At 41.6% G+C, this 20898-nt stretch overlaps 2 protein-coding genes across 2 annotated transcripts; one reads left to right on the top strand and one right to left on the bottom strand.

Annotated features, from left to right (window-relative positions):
* Positions 1-2752: 2752 nt before the first annotated feature.
* Positions 2753-11439, bottom strand: riox2 (ribosomal oxygenase 2). Its single transcript, XM_079515610.1, has 11 exons — positions 11318-11439; positions 10409-10688; positions 9599-9754; positions 8700-8819; positions 8139-8267; positions 7194-7297; positions 6475-6577; positions 5605-5767; positions 4932-5020; positions 4493-4594; positions 2753-3845 (listed from the first exon to the last, which is right to left on the bottom strand). Exons 2-11 carry the CDS (start codon positions 10679-10681, stop codon positions 3690-3692), a joined length of 1395 nt encoding a protein of 464 aa, XP_079371736.1. The 5' UTR covers positions 10682-10688; positions 11318-11439; the 3' UTR covers positions 2753-3689.
* A 511-nt stretch (positions 11440-11950) lies between these two features.
* Positions 11951-19979, top strand: LOC306933796 (uncharacterized protein). The gene is made up of 9 exons (XM_079516120.1): positions 11951-12228; positions 13204-13380; positions 13618-13681; positions 14174-14392; positions 14834-15042; positions 16008-16897; positions 17059-17128; positions 17708-17873; positions 18532-19979. The coding sequence occupies exons 1-9, from the start codon at positions 12078-12080 to the stop codon at positions 18701-18703; spliced, it is 2118 nt and encodes a 705-aa protein (XP_079372246.1). The 5' UTR covers positions 11951-12077; the 3' UTR covers positions 18704-19979.
* Positions 19980-20898: the final 919 nt, after the last annotated feature.

Below are 20898 nucleotides of genomic sequence, written 5' to 3'. Positions count from 1 at the left end.
CACCAGTTTGTTTTTTGTCTTTCTGTTTTATCTCACAGATACGGATCTCTGGTGGTTTCGTGGTCAGGAACAAACCCGAGTCAGGACAGAGGAATCTAGAGACCCACAAAAGCGATGGAGTGAATGGACATGTGTTGTGGACCTCGAGATTCCTTTCCCTTTGTTTATAAGGTTTGACCCTTGACCCCGACCCACTCAGAACCGTCTGAATCAGTATCATTAGACCCCGACCCACTGAGAACCGTCTGAATCATTAGTATTAGGCCCAAACCCCCAGAACAGTGACTGCCCTTTTATCATTATGATTAGGCCTTAATTTGCCCATAGATTTCCCATCGGGAACACATTATAATTCCACTCATGTTTCACCATACACATTATTGTTTTATGTTTTTATCCATGTTTTTCTTTGCTAAAACGCTGTATTTTGCTAACACACTGTTACCCCTCCCTACCTTATATTAGGATTAATTTGATCATCCCTTCTCCCCTCAATTAATTAATATTAGATTATTTTAATTTTAATTTGATTTATTTGTCATTTTTACTTATTTTATTTTGACTGACAAACAGACCATGTTCGTTATTATTTCCATACATTTATTCATTTATTTTTGGACTTGACTACCGGTACATAGACTACTATTCCCTCTGCATTTGACAGTAGGAGACTGATAGCTACCTGACACTGACTGATTGCTCGCTTATCCTGACATGTAGACAGGTGACAATTTGACTTAATTGACTATTTTCTTTTATTTTTATTAAAACTATTTTCCATTTGTTATAAAAAAAAGGATCTCCATCTTCCCCATTATATAGATTATTTTAACTGAATTATCCCATCTTTGGACAATCTAAATTCCATTCCATTATGATTCATTATCCCTCTCATTATATTTTTATTATTTTAGATTTGATTCATATTTTACCTCTGAATTTGGAATATCCCTCCATTGTAAACATTTAACCTTTATTATCCCCGAACCACCCCTTGACCTTACATTGAGATATTTAGAATAGGGACATCTTCCCCTTCCATTTCATTTTGTTTTCATCACCTTGAGTTTGACTTGATTAGGCATATATCCTCCCCTGAATAGACTTGATTCTATATTTGGCCTTCATGGTACTAATGGACTCGCCAGGAAACGACACGACATCATCAATTACCCTGTCCCCCCCTCTCCAAGCTCTGCTTGGTATAAGAACTGTTAGGTGCATCTCCGGCCGTTTTCTCCCGTTTGAATGACAGAGATCGAGTGTATCTGTCAATGAGAAAGTATAGGCTGATATTGTCACCTGTGGGTCACCTGTTATGTCACCCATCCTGGGGGCGGGGCGAAGATTCGGCTCCGACTACGAGCGAAGAAGAACTATCGCAGTATCTGCGCTGCTAAAAAGAACTTTGTTGTCAAATGACACTAAACGTCGGCGTAGGAACGCTGCAACATTGCTGGGTTCCTCGGGAACCCCGAAGATCGAAGACCTCGAGAGAGAAAAGTCATTCTGTCTCTCTGCCACGGTACCATCTAAATAATGAGTGATTTCTTGCCTGGTCGTAAGTCAAACTATTTTTTATTTTTCATTGTTCCTGTTACCCTTTTATTCCCATCCTGATCCTTAGTATAGAGTGAATTTTATTTCTCATCTCCCAATTGACCCTTATATTATTTTAATTTAATTCCCTGAAGATTGATTATTGATTATTGATCACATGACACTTCACCCACAAAAAGCGATGGAGTTGATGGATAATTTTGAGTTATTAGATCTGTAGATCTGTTATTTTTGGTGGATGGTAGTTTCCATGTTCTCAATAACTATGTATTTTTCATGCCCTGTATCCCACTGAGTTTACATATCATTTCTGCCCCAGCGTAAAACAGATAGTATTAAATCTCACTCTCCCCCAGTCAGCGAGTAAGATAAAAGATTGTTTTCTCCTGTTGGACGTCTTGCATTATCTGCCCCTCTGGTGAAAAACATGTTATTCGGCCTTGGTACGGTGCTAGAGCAGACAAATTGTCTCCTAGTTACGTTAGCTGGTTGTCAGTAACTTGGGCTGTGAACTACATTTACTTAAAGAACTACAATTCCCTTCGGTCACTCTTCCGGGATTTTACCGGAAGTATAATTTGCCACGTATCCCAAGTAGGCCTCCCGGCAATAGGTGTCGCCATAATTCACTTTTGGGTTACCCTCTGAACTCAAATACATTACTTCCCCATGTCCAAAGGATGTTATGACTTATGTAGTATAAAATGTTGTCACTGATGATGTGTCAGTGAGAGATCGTTTTAACGCTGTACGGACCTGCCATTTCTCTCCCGATGTGATTTGTAATATATATCAAATGGAAAATCATTAGCTCTGGTGTGACTTCTCTTCTTCCGTGTCTGGTGTCAAACTCATTCTAAGGTATTCTGGTATACTCTGATACTTCTCTGCCTAATTCTTTCCTTTTGGTATTATAGTTTTCCTCTAAAGTATTTATCCTTAAAAGGTATTACTATAGAGTTACAGTTGAACATTATAACAGTAAAGATAAAGTTAATATTCACTTGTTTAAAAGGTTTACAGTCCTTAATTCTGACTTCTTGAGTATTTGTACTCTATTACATTCTTACAAATTCTCCTCCACGGTACTCCTCCAGAGTCCAGATGATTGATTGGTCTTCAATCCTTCCCTTATCCTAAATTTATATGCATCAATGTGGGTGCTGGAACAGGAACACATCACTCACATGTATTGGTGTAGTTCCTTCCTTTATTGTGACAGTAGGTTTACTTACAGCAGTGCTTATCAAACATGTTAGGCTCAGGTCACGCCTCTAAATAACCTGTTCATCCACGGCACGGTCGGTACGCCTGAATTACAGTTTCTTTATATCACCTTACATTTGATTTATGTCATATTACGGCACGTGTCAATCTTTCCCCCTAAGACAATACAGTATGTCAGGAGGACAACTTGAGAGAATATCTGTTTTGATACTAGGATAGATACTCAACGTTTAACCAACTAGACTAAAACTAAAACATTCCAGGTTAATTCAAAAGACTATGACTAAAACAAAGTCAATAATTGCTGTCAAAATTAACACTGCTCAAACCGTGCCCAATCTCTATCTCTAAAAGAATGCTCAACTCCACTACAGTATATCTGGTTACATTGTTCTGCAAACGGATCTGTTCAAGGTGTTACAGTATACTGACAAGACACATCAAAAATAGATATTTCCTCCATAAGAAATACTTATTAATTGAGACACCTCAATTGATATTCATAAGGCCGGCAACCCCAATTTGATACAATAGACAGGCTCTACGCACAGCAGCAGCCATACTTGCCTTACTTTTTGTATTGTATGTTTTTGTATGGATAGTTTTATTACCACTTTTAAGAGCCTGCTCAGGGACTGCAGATGAAAATGATCTTCTGGCTAACTCTGGCCCATTTACATGGATTTGAAAAATGACATGTTGATTAATGTGCATTGTCCCAGTAAAAAAGAAAGAAAAAGATAATAATTAAGGATGTGTTCCATTCTGGTCAAACAGAGTCAGCTGATCTTGTGCATGTTGGCTCACTGGAAACACTCTGCCGTGTACAAATAGAACCAAATAGACCCGACATTTGGTTCCATTTGTACACTCTGAGTTACGGACCCAGACAATCAGTATAGCTAGCAGACCTCCAGCAGACACTCTGTCCAGAGGGACAGCAACAGGTTGAGTTTGTCCTGGTCTGAGTGCAGTTCCAGCTTCGCCACAGGGAGGCGCTCTTCTGCCTCATGGAGCTGTCTAATGGCCTGTAGGTGTGACAGAGGGAAGCGCAGGCCCTGAGGAGTAAATAGTAGTGGTTAAAGTTATACTGTGTACATTTTTTCAATTAAACAAAAGTTTTTTGGGGAATGGGAGGCTATACTATTTGAATGGTATGTTGTTTTTCACAATAAAGATTCCAACAAAAGTTTATTTCTTCTTATAAACATTTTTATTTGAGTGTCTGCTTCCTGACACCAGAAATTATGTATAGCGGCCAGGAGTCATTAGATCAGGGCTGGACCAATTCCACCCAGTTTCGATCCCCCCACTTTACCATTTGAAAATGTGTGTATCTGTAATCTGCTTGCATGGTTTCCTCCGCCATTGGTGTATGAATGGGCACTTTACCATATCAAATCCCAGTCACAAAATATTTTCAGATATTGAGCAGCGGATTTAAACATTAGGAAGGAAGCCAACATAACTACACTTTAGAAACACTTTAGTTAGTATGGACCAGTGGTTCTCAAACTGTGGGTAGGGACGACTAGAGGGGTCCCCAAATTATTTAGGGTGATGCCCAAATGATTAGCTTAAAACACATTGATTGCCAAGACAAAGACATCTATAGACGTCCTATGGTCTTTTCAGTGGTTAATGATAGTATGTATGTATGTATGTATGTATGTATGTTATTTTCTACAAACGCAGTAGCTTTTACCTGAGACACGGACTCATCCTGCACGCCATCACCCATCATGTGACTCTCCCTGAGGTTCCTCAATGAATGCAATACATACACCACCAGCACTGTGGCCTCATCCTGCACATGCACGCACACACGGACGCACGCACGCACACGCACACGCACACGCACACACACACACACACACACACACACACACACACACACACACACACACACACACACACACACACACACATATAAACTGTGTGCATTCATTTACTACATTCAAATTGTAGATCTAGAAAACAGCAGATCTACAAGAACACAACTTGTCTAAATGCGACGCATTGTGAGCTTGTAGATCGGCAATTTTCAGCGAAGATGTTTAATGTAGAGAGAAAACAGGGGCCCTGAGGGACTGGTATATTCATATATTGTGAATGTATGGTAAGTTGGCAACATTTGTACTCACCGCTCTGTCTTGGCTGGGTTCTACTGATATAACCATGTGATCTTTGAACCTCAAACGCACAATGTCCTCTAGTGCAGGAATCTTCCCAGCTGCGCGCACGCACGCACGCACGCACGCACGCACGCACGCACGCACGCACACATGCACACACACACACACACACACACACACACACGAAAGGGTGAGGTGCAAAGCAGTGGTTCTGGTGGGTCGTAAGGATATCACAAGTGGCAAAACATTAAAATAATGTCATCGTATTGTTTTGTTTAAAAGCTTGAAACCATTCTGATACCAATAAATAGGAGCTTAATTAAAGTAGCTTATACCACGGTAGTAGACCCACCCATCTGACCACTTAATACAGAACATCATCATTTTTTTCTTTTTTAATAAAACATTCAACTTCCTGTTGATTTTTCTATTTTTATCAGGAAGAAAGCCCAGACTGGATCCATGAATCTGGATCTTAAAATAGTAAAATCAACAGGAAGTTGACATTTTGGCACCCAGACGGTGCACACTTAGGAGACCATTAGTAGAATTTGTGTACCATGTCGCCTCTTGTGGCTCCAATTGGGATGGTGTAATTTCATAAATTAACCATCTTTGATAGAGCCTATTGTGACAAGCCTAGCTGATATAATGTCATATATGTTATAAGTGTCATACGTACATGGTGTGATGTCGGTGTCATTATACGGAGGCAGTCTGTTGGTGACAAAGTCTCTCTTCATGTCGTTGGACCTCAGATCCTGCTGCCCTGCGTCCAGTTCATCTGCTGCACGTCTGAGGAAGGAGGACAGGGACCTGCGAGTGTCACCGCTGTCACCCCTGCTCTGCGCGCGCACACACACACACACACACACACACACACACACACACACACACACACACACACACACACACACACACACACACACACACACATGACCAACGTTAGTGGAAGTCCGTGGTCAGACAATGTTCTGCCCCAACCCCATGTGAAATGCACTCCCCAGCTAGTTCATTCCAGTTTTTGATTTTATTCCTTACTGTTACTCTTACTGTTTTCCCCCCCTAATAAAGTTGTTTGTTTTCTCATGCCCAATGAAAAGGAAGGGATGTCCGCACACTGTCTCTCTGCTCCCAGGAAACATGTATTGAATACAACGTTTCGACCCTTGCGTCTTACCTGACGAAGACCCACAAGGGTCGACTCGAAACGTTTGTCCAGCACCTGTAGAATATCTGGAGATGTGCGTGCTTCCTTCTGGATCCTATCTCTAATGTTTTCTCATGCCCCCCATGTAAAGCACATATGAGTATTCATATAGACACTGAAGACACTTCATATAGGCACTTGCTGCACTTGTTTATCTGTTGGATTTGGATATTAAGTAGCCTTTGATTTATAAAAAAAAACATAATGAAGTGACATTATTCCGGTAGAGTGTCTAAGCCCTGCGGTCGCTATCGCCTTATTATCATTGTTTTACTGACCCCACTTTGAAAAGCAGTGTTATAAGCCAAGTCTGTACTTGTGCCAGAGGAGGCAGGGTCTCACCAGTAAGAGTCTTGGGGGCATGCCCCGTCGCATGCTGACCTCCCTTTTCATCATGTCAAACATCACGGTGGGAAACACATCCAACAGTAGATCACCCAAACACCTGAGAGAGAGAGAGAGAGAGAGAGAGAGAGAGAGAGAGAGAGAGAGAGAGAGAGAGAGAGAGAGAGAGAGGTGGTGGATCAGAGATAAGCATAAAGAAGGCGGACTAACTCAAACTAAAACTGTACCAATATGTAATAATTGAATAACTTTAACCCATTAAAACCTGGAAAGCATCTGTGTTATTTTAGATTTTAAACCACTTTAACCATTATTTTATACTTCGGCTATTCAAAAATAGCAGATATACAAGCTCATATATATGGTATATTAGAGAGCAAGGGATGGGAACATTACTGTATATGTGTATGAATTTATGTGGCAAAAGAACGTTTTTTTTTGGTACACCCTTTTTCTACCCAATTTAGTAGTTATGCCAATAAATTCATCCCCACAGTAGGGAGGATGTAGGAGTACGTGCAATGACCACCAGTATCATGCACCCTCCCTGCCCGGCTTCCCTCCCCCGAGCACAGACCGATTGTGTTCGCATAGACGGACGACAAATACGGACGCGCCACGGTGGATTTGAACCCACAACCTCCATGGTGGTGGACAGGGACTTTTACCACTGCGCCACCTGAGCGGCCACCAAAAGGAAGGAAGAGTTAACATACATGTTCTGGTAGGTGCTGAGGGTGAGGTGGGTGGAATGCTCCACTCCCACCGGGGTGTCTGCCTGATGAATGGTTCCTCTGGGGAAATACAGCAGGTCACCTGCCTATTATGATAAACAAACATACATTCGAGTCATGTTTCTACTTCAGTTAGCCATCAGCTTAGCAAAATTGCTAAACCAATCAGGAGAGAGAACTCACAAAAAGGTTATTTTTCGATATATTGTGAGGGTGGTGGTATAGAGCAGTATCCTGGCCTGGCCATACTACTAATGTATATAATTTTTGTTTTGCACCGGCAGATTTGCGTCTGGCCACTGCGAGGCTAATAGAGCAGGAGTTCCTACCACCAGTATGTGGCACGGCGCCGGTCTGTGGGACAAGTACCACTAGTATGCGAGAAGGCAGCCAGGAATTCCAAGTTTTCCCGGCCGTGAATTAATAACCTTGCATGACCAGGATTTTCCAACAACATGCTACTACCAGTGTTGCATAACAGTGACATCACTGTTGAATCCTTCCTATCTTCATCTTAGCCTTCAGCATGTGTTGAGCAGCGTTACTAAGCTGTATTGTCGCGATCGCTCTAATGAACACTAAACAGGATTATTTCATTCAAGTTCAACTATCAGGTAAAGAAATGTGTCTATCTGCAGGTTTAACTAAGGTTTTCCACCTGTTCAAAGTCATTTCTGATACAGAGTCACAGACATTACCATTTAGGTCAATGATATAACATTGTGTAGTGAATTGATATCATCAGCAGGCAGTCATGGACTGCCAGTCAACTTCTGTATTTTGGTACGATTCATACACAGCTCTTATATGACACGATCTAAGATTTCTCTATGGGGAATTTCTTAAGGGAAAATAATCTGTGACCCAAGGGCATAGCGCCCTCTAGTGGTAGCGATGTCAGACTTCGGTTCTCTATATACATCTTACTTTGAGTATGATGTCGTGGGAGGGGCTGCCGATGCGCTCCTCAGGCTCCAGGCTGTACTCCCTGGCCAGGGGAACCGTAGGAGGATACAGACGCCAGTGTTTCTGACCCTCCAACTGCAGAATGAACACCTAAAGACACATTTAGAAACACATCACTTCAAACTTCAGTGGATCTCAAAACCGTTTCATGTCAAGGACCCCCAAAATGATATGGATTTTGGCTGCAGACCTCCAGCTCAGAAAAGGTTAAAATATATACACCGGTAATATATAATATTCAAAGATGTGCAAAGAGAAAGAGACAATCAAGTGGAGAAACACTCAAACCTGAGCATACTGTAAGTCAGTGGTTAGTTACCGATGTTGAAAAAACCTTGGGGAGCCGCTAAGTTAGGTTACTTTTATTACATTTCACAATACCTACGTCAGATACAAAAAGCTATACTTGAAATTGATTTTGACATATGTGGTTTTCACACAAACATTTTAGGTTGTTTATGAACAGAAAAATGCCATTTATACAAATGAACAGCATAATTTATTGTATTGGGAACACTGTACCTCTACGTCATCGTAGTGGGAAGGCAGCCCCTGGGATTCCTGGGGTGTGATGTAGACATTGGAGCCGACTAGAGAGCCAAAGAAACATTCCAACATCTCCTGAATCCTCCACAAGTCATCCTGAGAAAGACATGGAGTATACTATTAAGATTAAGGTATACATTTTCATGTTGCTGAAGGACAAGTCAACTCTCAACTTTCATCTACTGTATTGTACTATGATGAAAACTAGTAGATATAGGAATCATTTCTTCAACAACAACATTCAAACCATGTCTTTTTAGTTCTGTCTGGCTTTAAGACTGGAGCAAAGGGCACAACGTCATCTTGAACGCACCTCCATGTTGACGAATGTGTGCATGCAAGTTGCCGATCGTGAACTATAATAATTGTATTAAACATGCAGGCTGAATAAAAACCTGGTATAAAAGGTTGTTTAAATAATTTCCAAACATTCGGAACTACAGTCATTCGTTTTGTATATGGCAGTTACTGTAAGTATTAACACGTGTGAATTGTGGACCGGTCAGTCAAATTTGAGTGGCTTTTGTCAGTGTAGTTGCTCATTTGGGCTCACTTCCTAACGTTTAAACAAGTTTGTTCTCAAAAGGTTGCATGTCATTGATTGAAGTATATATTAACAGAATGGGTACATTTCACATGAAAGCACAACTCAAGGACCTCCACATTAATTTAACATTTGTGACAACCACATTTTGTGCATTTTTGTTCAAAGCTCACAGCGCGTTGCGAGTCGCGACACGTTGGGAGCTTGTAGAACTGATGAATATGATGATGCGATGTTAATAGCCAATGGACTACTAGTCCCTTCTTTGGGCTTGCTTTCATAGACCTGGTTGTTCGTTTCTTTTGCTAAATCGGACAACACTGGTTATCACCTTGAATCTTTGTGGCTGATGGAACTGGATGGTGGCTTTCTTCTGAACAAAGTCCTTGTTGAGAACGTTGTATTTGACTCTGCCCTCCTTGTTCAGAGTCTTCTTCTTGCCGTGAACACAGCGACACACGTTCAGGTCCCTGGCATATTCCAAGCGCTGAGGATAGGGTTAAAACATCAAGTTGATTAATAAAACAATAAATGATAATCATTTTTGTATTTTATTTTTTGAGGGGTGGAGGGTACATTTAATGTAGCCTTTTTTTCTCCTTTCATAATGTATTAAAAATAGCAAACAATATCAGATCTATAAGCTGATGTAGATCTGCTTATTTTGCTATTGTTGTACAACACTTAATTATTAAATAGTCTGGTTTATCAGACTAATCAATCAATGCAAACATGTAAATGTACAAATTATGAAGAAAAATAAATGCTTTTCCCTTAATGAATTAATCAAAAAAGTAATAGTATATTTATTTATGTTTGCTTTTTGCCCGCTTTTTCCTACTGACTCACCTACCAGGGGGAGGTAAAGCGTTCGTCCTACTCCTCCCGCCCAACACTCCCTGCTGACAGGTGCCCCAGCCCGTAGGAATATATGCAGTGACAATTATCCCCCTCCCCACCTGGCTTCCCTCCGCCAAACACAGGCCAATTGTGTTTATATTGTAAACGCTCGACAAAGTCGGTGCACCCTGACGGTTTCGAACCCACAACCTCCGCCACCCGAGCACCCATCGATCAATCAAAAAAAGTTAGCAATAATATAATCGCAGAGAAGAAGATAATGGTCGGTTGGCAGGCCTACCTCGGAACACAGGCCCTTCAGGTCAGACAGCTGGAACAGGGACTGGTAGTACGAGGCTGTAGAAGGATCAGACCTGTGCAGATGGAGGGGCTTTTTCTCCCAGTACTCCTGGAAGAACTGCTCCAGCTCCATGGGGGCGATGAGGCTTTGGAACAGGCTGCGAGGCGTGTCGAAGCACAACGGAGGAGAGCCTCTCCTCTGTTTAGCCTCAATGCCTGTGGCCTCAGGCTCCTCGCCAGGACGTTTGGGGGCAGATTTCCCTTCCTTTGACATTTTCAATCTGGGGAAAAGATTTGGAGAATAGTGGTGGTGAACTGGTGGATTGTCATGCAAATAATTGCTAGTTAGTGATTGAACACTGAACATGTGAATAAAAATGGATAGGACTTTTCTGTTTAGATGTATGGGCTGTCAGGAGTTGATATTGCAACTCTAGATTCCAGATATTAAAAATATGATCTAAGAGTTGCTTGTGGATAATTGGATCCATTGGAACACATATGTTATTCTTTTTTTTTGGATATGCAAGCTTTTCACATGACAGGTGATATGCATATAGGGAACAATACCCTTGTATTTGATTGTACTGTATTCTGAGATGTCTTCCAAAATAATAGGATCAGCTGCTGCATGGGATCCAACCTTATAAACACAGTCTGATCAGGCCAGGGTTAAATAAAGACACGGCCTATTATTAAACACTGAAAACCACAAAAGCCCTAACAAATATCAACCCCAAATAAAAATTACATCACTAGCAGCTTATTCCATAACAGTATTTTCACACGTTTTTGTATAGGACAGTTCAGATTGAGACTTCCTCTCATAACAGTAACATGCAACTTACACCTTAACAAGGACAACTTTAAACGTTTAAAAACGTTTCTATTTCAAACAGATCAAACTCACCAGGCTTTTTCCACAAACATCTGCTTCCTTCACACCCACGTGAGTGTAAGTTGTGTGCTAGACATTAATCAGTCCGACAGGAAACATCAGGCGGCCAAAGCAACGAGAACATCTTCTGCATCTTCAAACAACATGTAAAGAAAGTCTTTACTTCTTTATGTTAAGCCATCAAATTAAAGTGATGACGCGGGTGATACAACTACCATGTCACGATTTATATTTAAAAGAACAGTACGAATATAATGTAAACAATGTGTACACGCCACGGACAACCGACAACATTCACTGCAACACCGACAGAAAAATCACTGATGTAATAACCTAAAGAGGACACCAGGTGGCGGCGTTGTCTTTATTTCTAAACCCAGTTATTTATAACCAATCTCCTAATACATTTGTGGCTATTATATGTCTCAGCAGAAGAGAGAGTTGGAACTCTCCACCTACGGACACAATATTCGCAATAATCCAGTAAAGTAAAAGTACCTCAACATTGTACGCGCATAATTAGCTGTACACACCTTCACCAGCAGGGGGCGGTAGACAAGACATCAACTCACCGCCACGTTCAGTGAAGTCTTGACAAGCAGAAGTCGTTGACTTGTAGGGAATTTGTCCGAATGTAATGTCCGTTCACATTGTAATTGTAAACACAGCAGTGACAGCACGGAGACTCGGAGAGAGCTGCCGTTAAGTTTATCGTTAGAGACTTGAGTCATAGTTCCACTTTAGAATAGGATTATAAACAGAGCTCTCCAACATGACTGCTTTACTACAAACACTGAAGTCCCTGATAGAGCAGCGGCTGAATGTAGTAGCCAAGGACATCTTTATGGACGTGGAGAGGATCATCACAGAGCTAGACGACTCCACAAAACAACAACACACACTACTGCAGATACACCCAGCAGGTTGGTACAGCAGAGCCACTACACCAGTGGTTCTCAAAAGCCAAATTCCAATACCCCAAATCTCGGCCACTCGCTCACTCACTCACACGCGGTCACTCCAGCATGACCATGATGAAATGAAATGAAATGAAATGAAATCTATATTTACCCAGGGTATCTGGGCTAAGCTCTAAGAACTTGTTTCCAGCCAGGCCCTGCTCATAGAACACGTTATTACGGTGAAATAAGAAATTTGGTGACCTGCTGACATTTGTGACAACTGACAATCGTGTAGAGTAGACAATCACATAATGGCCAGTGTCCGAATGTAAATCGTTGCGGTTTGTTTATTAGCAAAGTTCAACCTATTCAGGCCACGTATTTAAAGACCTCCACGTACATTGTGTGAAGTCCACAAGATGGTCACCAATTTCACCATAACACCGCCAAAGTCCGCCATGATGCTGGAGTGAGCGAGTGTGGGTGAGCGAGTCACAGTGCCCGAGATTTTGGGTATTTGAGTCTTTGAGGGGATTCCAGGTGGTCCCTAGCTAAAAATGATGGAGAGTTGGTGTAACCAAATGGCCCCTTGTAGATCTTTAACCATTTGGTTTCATTTTACGCTCTCAAGTTAAATGATTGTTTAACAACTGCATTACTTGTAATTATTTAGATAATGTAAAATATTTTGTATTTCAATCAAAGTTTGCCTGTTTTGGCTCTCCTAATTGTACCTATTGTTTATAATGGGTTGAATCTAGAGTTGCAATACACTGACTCCATTGACAACCTGCTTACATTAAACATTAAACTCACCAACATTGCACGATGCATTAATAAAAACGAGTGCTTCCCAACTCCAATACTCAGAAAAGCTTTCACTTGCACAGAATTTCTAGACAGAATGCATCTAATCTGGACAGAATTGCATCCATTATTATGGATGCAATTAAAAAAATATATTTTTTGAAACAAAGTGCTCTCTCCTATTTGTAGATCTCCCATTGCTATCGGTGTGTAAAGAGGAGGAGGAACCGGAACCTCCACATGAGGAACCAGAGCCTCCACAGATGAAACGGGAGGAACACGAGGAGCTACTTCTAAGACCAGAGGAGGCTGATGGGTTAACGCTGACATTATCCCACTGGAACCAGAATCTTGATACTCTCTCAGGTAAAAAATAAAATAAAAACTCCCCACACGCTTAGCGGTTTTGCTCATTCCACGAATACACCATCCTTACAAGTGATACCTCGTTGTAAAGATCAAGCTTTCCAACGTTATAAAATTCAATACAAATTGGTATTATCGAAGGGGAGTAATATTCAACAGAAATAAAGTTTCCGAACTTTTTGTAAAAGGTTACATTTGCAGCTTTATTTTTGTTGATTTTGTTCATCTGCCTGCCAGTGTCTGTCAACCCAAAGACATTATCACACAACAACGTGCACTGGTCCGCCAAGTCACCGATTAGGTAAGTCACCATTTTTATTATACTTGAAATAAATGGAGCATTTCACCCATTCGCAACGTGTCTTCATATAATTGGTCCTCACTAATGCTCATTATAAGATGTCACCATTTCTGTAGTCATTCTGTGTCTCAGAGGAGGACTATGGACAGTTCAGAAACATGCCGCCTACCAGTGACATTTGTATTTGATTTAATGTTTGTATTTAAGGGAGAACAATTACTTCTATTATAGCTTTCCATGAATAGAAGGGGACAGACTTGTGTATAGAGGACTACAGTGATAGGATACAAGAAACCGTTGCCCCGCTTAGATTTCAGCCAGGCAGCACTGTTGCAGCACATGCATTTACTGTTAAAAAACATAATGATAAAGGACTTTGGCAGGACTAAGTTAATTTTAATTCACAATGCTACTGCTGTCTAGAGTATTACTACGCTTGGCACGACAGTGATCTCACTCCACCACGCCCTTTCCCATTTCTAATTTCTATAGGATGCTGGAAGCCAGTAATGTGATCAGGGCCAGAGTCCTCTCTGCACTTCCCAGTCTCCCTGTAGAGGTGCTGGACCGTGTTGTGGAGTGGCTGATAGATAACGGAGCACAGACGGAGAGAGATCTGCACTATGTAACGGTGGAAGACCTCGAAGGGCTCATGACACCCATTCAGTGCAGAAAACTTCTGAAGACCATGAGCCACCCTGACAATGACAAGTACTTGTAACTTTCAGTTGTAGGCATTACATTTAGTTTGACTCGGTTCCACAACATTGTGAAAATAGCCAAACTACCGTCTCACAATCCCTCGCACTGCGAGGCGTTGTCAGTCAGCTTGTAGAGCGGCTATTTTCACAATGTTTGCCTCTTTCTTCCGAAATATTTAACAATTTGGCCAATTCGGTATTAAAAAGCTCTTAAAGTCATTAAATTGTAACTTTTGAAATGTGCAAATATCCTGTATACACTTAACTGTATGTTGGTTTGTTAACTATTGAGTGAGAAAACAATATTGCCATTAATCTGGGGACCGTCACAATCATTTGGGGACCCCCAATACGCACAGGTTGAGAACCACTGGTCTAGACTCAGTATGCTACGCTTGGCTCGACAGTGATCTCACACCTCCACACTCTTTCCCATTTCTAATTTCTATAGGATGCTGGAAGCCAGTTATGTGATCAGGGCCAGAGTCCTCTCTGCACTTCCCAGTCTCCCTGTAGAAGTGCTGGGCTGTGTGGTGGAGACGCTGATGGAGCACGGAGCAGAGACGGAGGAAGATCTGCACTATGTAACGGTGGAAGACATCGAAGGGCTCATGACACCCATTCAGTGCAGAACACTTCTGAATGCCTTGAAACGCGCAGGTAATTAATTTGTAACACGTCATTGTTCCGACCATTACTAACCCTAACCCTAACGGAAGCCATGGGGTGAGTCTTAACCAGCCACGTAGTCGGACTAATGCGCAGTCCTCATATAATTAAGGTTTTAGATTTCTTATTTACAAAACGGTGTATACATGGAGCACACAGTATCCTGTTGCAAAATGTGGCAATAGTAAACCGATGGTATGCATATAACGGAAAGCACTAGGTTTGTCTTGATAGGCCTAATGCTGAATGCAGTGTTCATTTCGGCGAATACATTATTGATGAAAAATGTTCGACAACCCTTTTTCACTGACATAAACTATATAAAAACCAAGCTATGATGACTAAAACTATGACTAAATATATCGTCAATTTTGTCAACAAATAAAAACTAGACTAAAATGTTTGGGAGGGACTAGTGGACAAGCGATCCAGTAGAACAGACGTCATTTTATGTTTGGTTGTGTGTAGTTGTCGTGCTCCGAAAGTAGCCGATAGACAAGCTCAGAGTGGCTTGTAGATTGTCTATTTTCCACACACATACAGTACATGTAGTATAAATCGGGCATTATGCCGCCATCAAGGCCAGCTAAAATACATTTTAGTCTGTAGATTTAGTCTACTAAAATCGTATGGTATTTAGTCGACTAAAACTAGACTAAAACGAAATGGAATTTTATTCAAAAGACTATGGGCTATATCTTGCGCCACCCCTTATCCCTAAACTAATTTGCCATTTTTAAATATTTTATAAAACCTTTTAAAATAGTTCAAATAGCCGATCTACAAGCTCACAATGTCTCGATGTAGATCAGCTAGTTGAACTATTTTAAAAGGTTTTTTAAAATAGTAAAAAATGGCGAATTAGTTTAGGGATAAGGGTGGCGCAAGATGGAGCCCTATGACTAAAACCAAAAATTGGTGTCAAAATTAACACTGGATGACTTTCTCCATTCTAGAGCCTGAGTCGATGTTTGCCCCACCAAGGCAGATGTATTCATGTGTGCCACTGGACCAAAGCGCTTCAGTTTCAACAAGCAGTCCCACGTCCTCTCAGCCGGCATCGCTCACACACTGGCCTGAGAATTTCAAAGTAAACTGGGACAAACTGCCCCCCAGTCTACTCACAGCCCTCCGGAATGGAAAAAGGCCTTCGCCGGTAGACAGGCGGCACATGGTCCGTGTGATCGTCAACGACATGCAAAGAATCGCTGTGAATCCACGCAGAGCTGAGTGTATCGTCGTCACAAGGAACATTGTGGACCAGTATCCCCAGTCGTTTGCTCACGATTCTCTTCTATCTCAAATTAAGGCGCGTGTAGATCACGTGAACAGAAAGAACCCTCTTGCTCGTCACAGAAAACGGAAAAATTGGGCTAAACCACCAGGCGGACCTCCAGACATTTACAGCTGCACACAACGGCAACCCGAGCTTCCACCTGATGAGGAGATGAAAGAATCGCTCACATATCTCTTTTCCTTGGGTATGGAAAGTACGGATGTGTCAAAGCTGATGGAAACAACGTATTCCTTGCAGCGCCAAATGATAAACGCCAATCCAGCGCCACGTCTAAACGATGTGAAGCAGCAATGGCCACATTTGTTTTTCCCGAGGAGCATGTGCGCTCATTTCGAACGGCTGACAGACGTTCCGATTCTCCGAGAGATCGGGGCTTTTCTCGAAGAGCGTGGCAGGATCATCATGGAGTTCTTCATACGAAACCCTACCAATGATGCTGTAAAGGCTGTTCTCCACAGGACGGAGTGCAGTGTGACTGCCGCAAACATCCTGCAGCTTTTAATGGCACACTTCGAGGAGCCACTGGATGCCCTTGTTATCCAAACAGATGTACAGATTTGTACCTTTGTTACAGTGTCTGATTTAAACAGTATTATCATAGTTAGACTTCTTTCATTAAATTAACTTTATTCCATTTTTTTATTAGCATTGTAGTTCATTGTCAGCCACCATGCATCTGGAAGGTTTAATGTGCTTTTTCTTTTTTTAAGGAGTCTGCTTCCCCAGCCTTTGTGCAGTTGACTGTCCCACTTGCTGACACCCCACGTTTGATTGTGGCGGGTGAGTATACAATGCTCAATGAGAATAACATGGACAGCTGCACTCTTTGTTTACAACGTGGCTAAGACTACAAATTAGACAAAGGGCCTATATTACAACCATAAGAAACCTAAAAGAAAGTTGGCAGGGATAGATGTATTTTCTAATATCTACCAATGCAAAAATATGGAAACTATGGAAACCAAATCAAATGACCGTATTATCCCGTATATAAGACGACCCCCATTTCTCAAGACTCATTTGTGTTATTTTTAATACACATGGGGGAATGGTCTCTATGCACACAGAATAACTTCCTAATTTCGAGCCCCTTCCCTACTTCCTACCGATGTTACTAATTAAGAACTTTTTAATTTCAAGGACCCCCATAACATAACATACAAATGGAACCAAATACGTGTCCATTTGGTTGCATTTGTGCAGTCAGAGTTTCAGACCGGTACGGGTCCATTTGGTCAAACATAATTCGACTCAAATTTAATGTAACAGATTTTCATACTTTGTCATACAACCATAAACAATCTGAAGAGATTGATTCCATTTTGTTTGTTTGTTTGTTTGTTTCTTTCTTTTCGTCAGGTCCAATGAATGAGTCAAACCAGCGATGGATGATGAGCATACAAAAGCAGGTGTTGTGTGAGGGAGAGTCCTTTCTGGTTGGACTCGCTGTGCTGTTCTCCTCGTACTACAACTTCAACCTCCAGTATCAGCATGACGCAGCGTGCACACTGGAATTCATTCAGAGGTACGAGGTTGTTCCACACAGAGAACTGCATCATGCAGAAGAAAGAAGAAAAACAAAAGTAGTGAAAATAACTGATCTACAAGCACACAATCCGTCACCACATAACAATGCGTTTTGTGCTTGTAGATCAGCTATTTTCACTGGTTTGGAATGCATCCCGTGCAAACATATAATCTCTCTTTTGCGTCTCAACCTCAAAAGTTTGGGAACCCCGGCTGTACTATACAGCTTGACTAAAGTGACTCTTCTTCACACATCGTCATTGTCCACTAACTAACTACTGATGATGACAACTGTTGCCTCTGACACTAGAACAACTACTACAAACATTACTGCTGCGGCACACAGTGTGCCGCCTCTAATAATAATACTTGCTATGACCTTTGCATCACTTCCTTTTGAATCGACACCCGATCACTGGTGAATTGATACATTGACCTAGCCTTGACGACCATGCAGTCTTATGCAAAGGTTAACATGTAATTCAGATAGCATTTTATTTAGACATTGATTGATTGATTGATTGAATGCTTAGTCAGAAATATAAACAGCACGTGGTACAGTAAGACTTTAAAAAAGGCTCTTGCTTGATATTTTGCATTTGTAAATCGATGGGCCCAAAAAGAAGAATATCTTTTTGTTCTACATCGTCTTTCAGATGCTGCATTGTTGTCTGGCCTGAGAGGTGCACAAAAGCAAGCCAGGAGATGATGGTGCAAAACAAAACATCGGTGAACCCACATGTCAGCGCACTCATGGAGAAGCTCAGCATCTCAGACCTGTATCCAGGGCTTAAAGTTCTCCGTCCTAGGGACGGATTTCCGTCCTGAGGATTTCATAGCGGTCTTGTGATTTTTTTTTTGCTTCAACCCCTGCCTGTACCATTGATTTATTTTATTTTATTATAACACTATCAGGGTGCTTGATTTCCACACTGTTCTGTTGAAATGCTGCTGTGCACTCCGCATGTATGCTCTTAGAGCAATCTGTTTTCTGTGTTTCTCTCCCCCTCTACTGATTCTCCTGCTGTCCTCAATAAACCTTATGCAGACTGCGGCCATCTTGCCAAGTTAATGGCAGGGTGGCAACTAGCCGCAATTTGCCAATGACAGCCCAAACTGAAAAGTCATCTGATTGTATTATACGATGTCAAACTCATCAACATTGCACGCTGTACTAAAAGCTTGAATTATCCTCTTTCTAGCTGCAAAGTGTTTGTTTCAAAAAAATCCACCGTAGACATGTTATGATCTACTTTTTGTCAAGAGAGTAACTTGACAGAAATTTGGAAGCGCTCGATTTCAGTAAAGCAACGTCCTGCTGCCTCCTGCATTATGTGCAAATGCAACAGGTGGTACGCACTACGCAGGGCCATTGAGTGATATCCAACAAGCAATTCCAAACTCCAACACTATCATCTGCAAGGAATTTCTTGACAGAAAGTAGCTCATAACATGTCTACAGTGGATTTTTATGAAACAAACACTTTGCAGATAGAAAGAGGATAATTTAAGCTTTTTTTTTGTACAGCTGCAATGTTGGTGAGTTTGACATTGTTTAATAGAATCGGATTCTGTTTGGATGTATGGGCTGTTAATGGCAAATTGCGGCAAGTTGCCAACCTGCCACTAGCAAGATGGCCGCGGTCTGCATAAGGTCAATCCCAGGTCCAGCTCACCATTCTCAGTGGTCCACCAATCATCTCCATTCACTTCCAATAACGGTGTACTTGCAATCTGGCCCCCTTCCCCACCATGTTCAGACCATGCTCCTCTGGCTGTGTTCAGACTTACAGGCTTATGTGTCAAAGTCAGGCCTGTTTCATGCACTTCTGTTCAATATTGTTTCTGGGAAACTAGGTAAGAGCTGGGGTAGCTGGTTTTCATCACATATTTTCTGTTAGGTGTGTGTGTGTGTGTGTGAGTGCCACCCTCTGAATTTCTGTTTGTTAGTGTAGTAGGTTTTGTTTAATTTTCTATAGAGAAGTTATTTCCATTTGTTCAAGAGATAGTAGTAGTTGGTTTATGCTATTTTGATTTGGCACTCACCTGTCCTTTTCCCTGCCTTTTGTTCAGACACTTGTTAAATAAAACACTGAATACTGTGTATCCATAAGATTCCTCCATTCTTTCACTGGATATATTATGTTGTCCCTTTAAAACCCTATACCACCAGTTAGGGACATAACTATCAGGGTGCTTGAATTCCACACGGTTACTGTATGTTAAAATCCTGCTGTGCGCTCCACGTGCAGCCTGTCAATTCGTGGCCACCCCATCTCAGGCTCTGATAAAGCTATAGAGGGTATGCAAGTGACATCATCATCATACCCGAAAGTAATGCGGGAATGCCTACTGAGTGGCAAATAACTACTTTCTGGCCTTGACAGCCCATACATCCAAACAGAAAAGTCCTATTTGATTGTATTAAATTACTTTAAACAACATTAAATTCACTTTGTCACTCACTTTGCCACTCGATCTGCCATTCACTTTATTCTTGCGCATACCCTCTATTGCCCTACGTCACTCAGAGCGTGAGTTTTTCGGAAGGGCTGAGATTCGTCCGAAAAAGACTAGCTCTGATGCTCTATTCACACTTTATTTTTTCTGATTCCTTTCCCGTTCTGCTGTTAGTGGGATCATCACAGTAACCACACTTGTTCCGTAGATGGAATGATCCCAGCTGGGACAGGGCTAGGTTCCAGCCCTGACCAGCACCGCTCGGCGCTCAATAAATGTAATTCACACTTATTTATGAGCTGGATTATAGACTTTATAGAACATTCCCTCTGAGGTCTAAAATAGCAGTGATTCCATATATTCTAGAGACAGGTTTGTGTCTAAAATGTGTTTGTCCTTTACGTCAACTTAAGTCATTGCCTGCAAGAATTGTTTCAGTCTGTGTCCGTTCCCTGCCAAATGTCCTTTCAGTGAGGTGCCTTATTCAAGGCAAAAAAAAATACCCCGGGTCTTGAACCTGAAGTTAGTGAACGGCCAAGTGGCCCACTGCTCCTCCTTGTGAA

This window comes from Electrona antarctica (assembly GCF_951216825.1).
Source record: "Electrona antarctica genome assembly, chromosome: 12".
In the NCBI taxonomy this organism is placed as follows: domain Eukaryota; kingdom Metazoa; phylum Chordata; class Actinopteri; order Myctophiformes; family Myctophidae; genus Electrona; species Electrona antarctica.
This window is presented reverse-complemented; position numbering and strand designations above follow the sequence as displayed.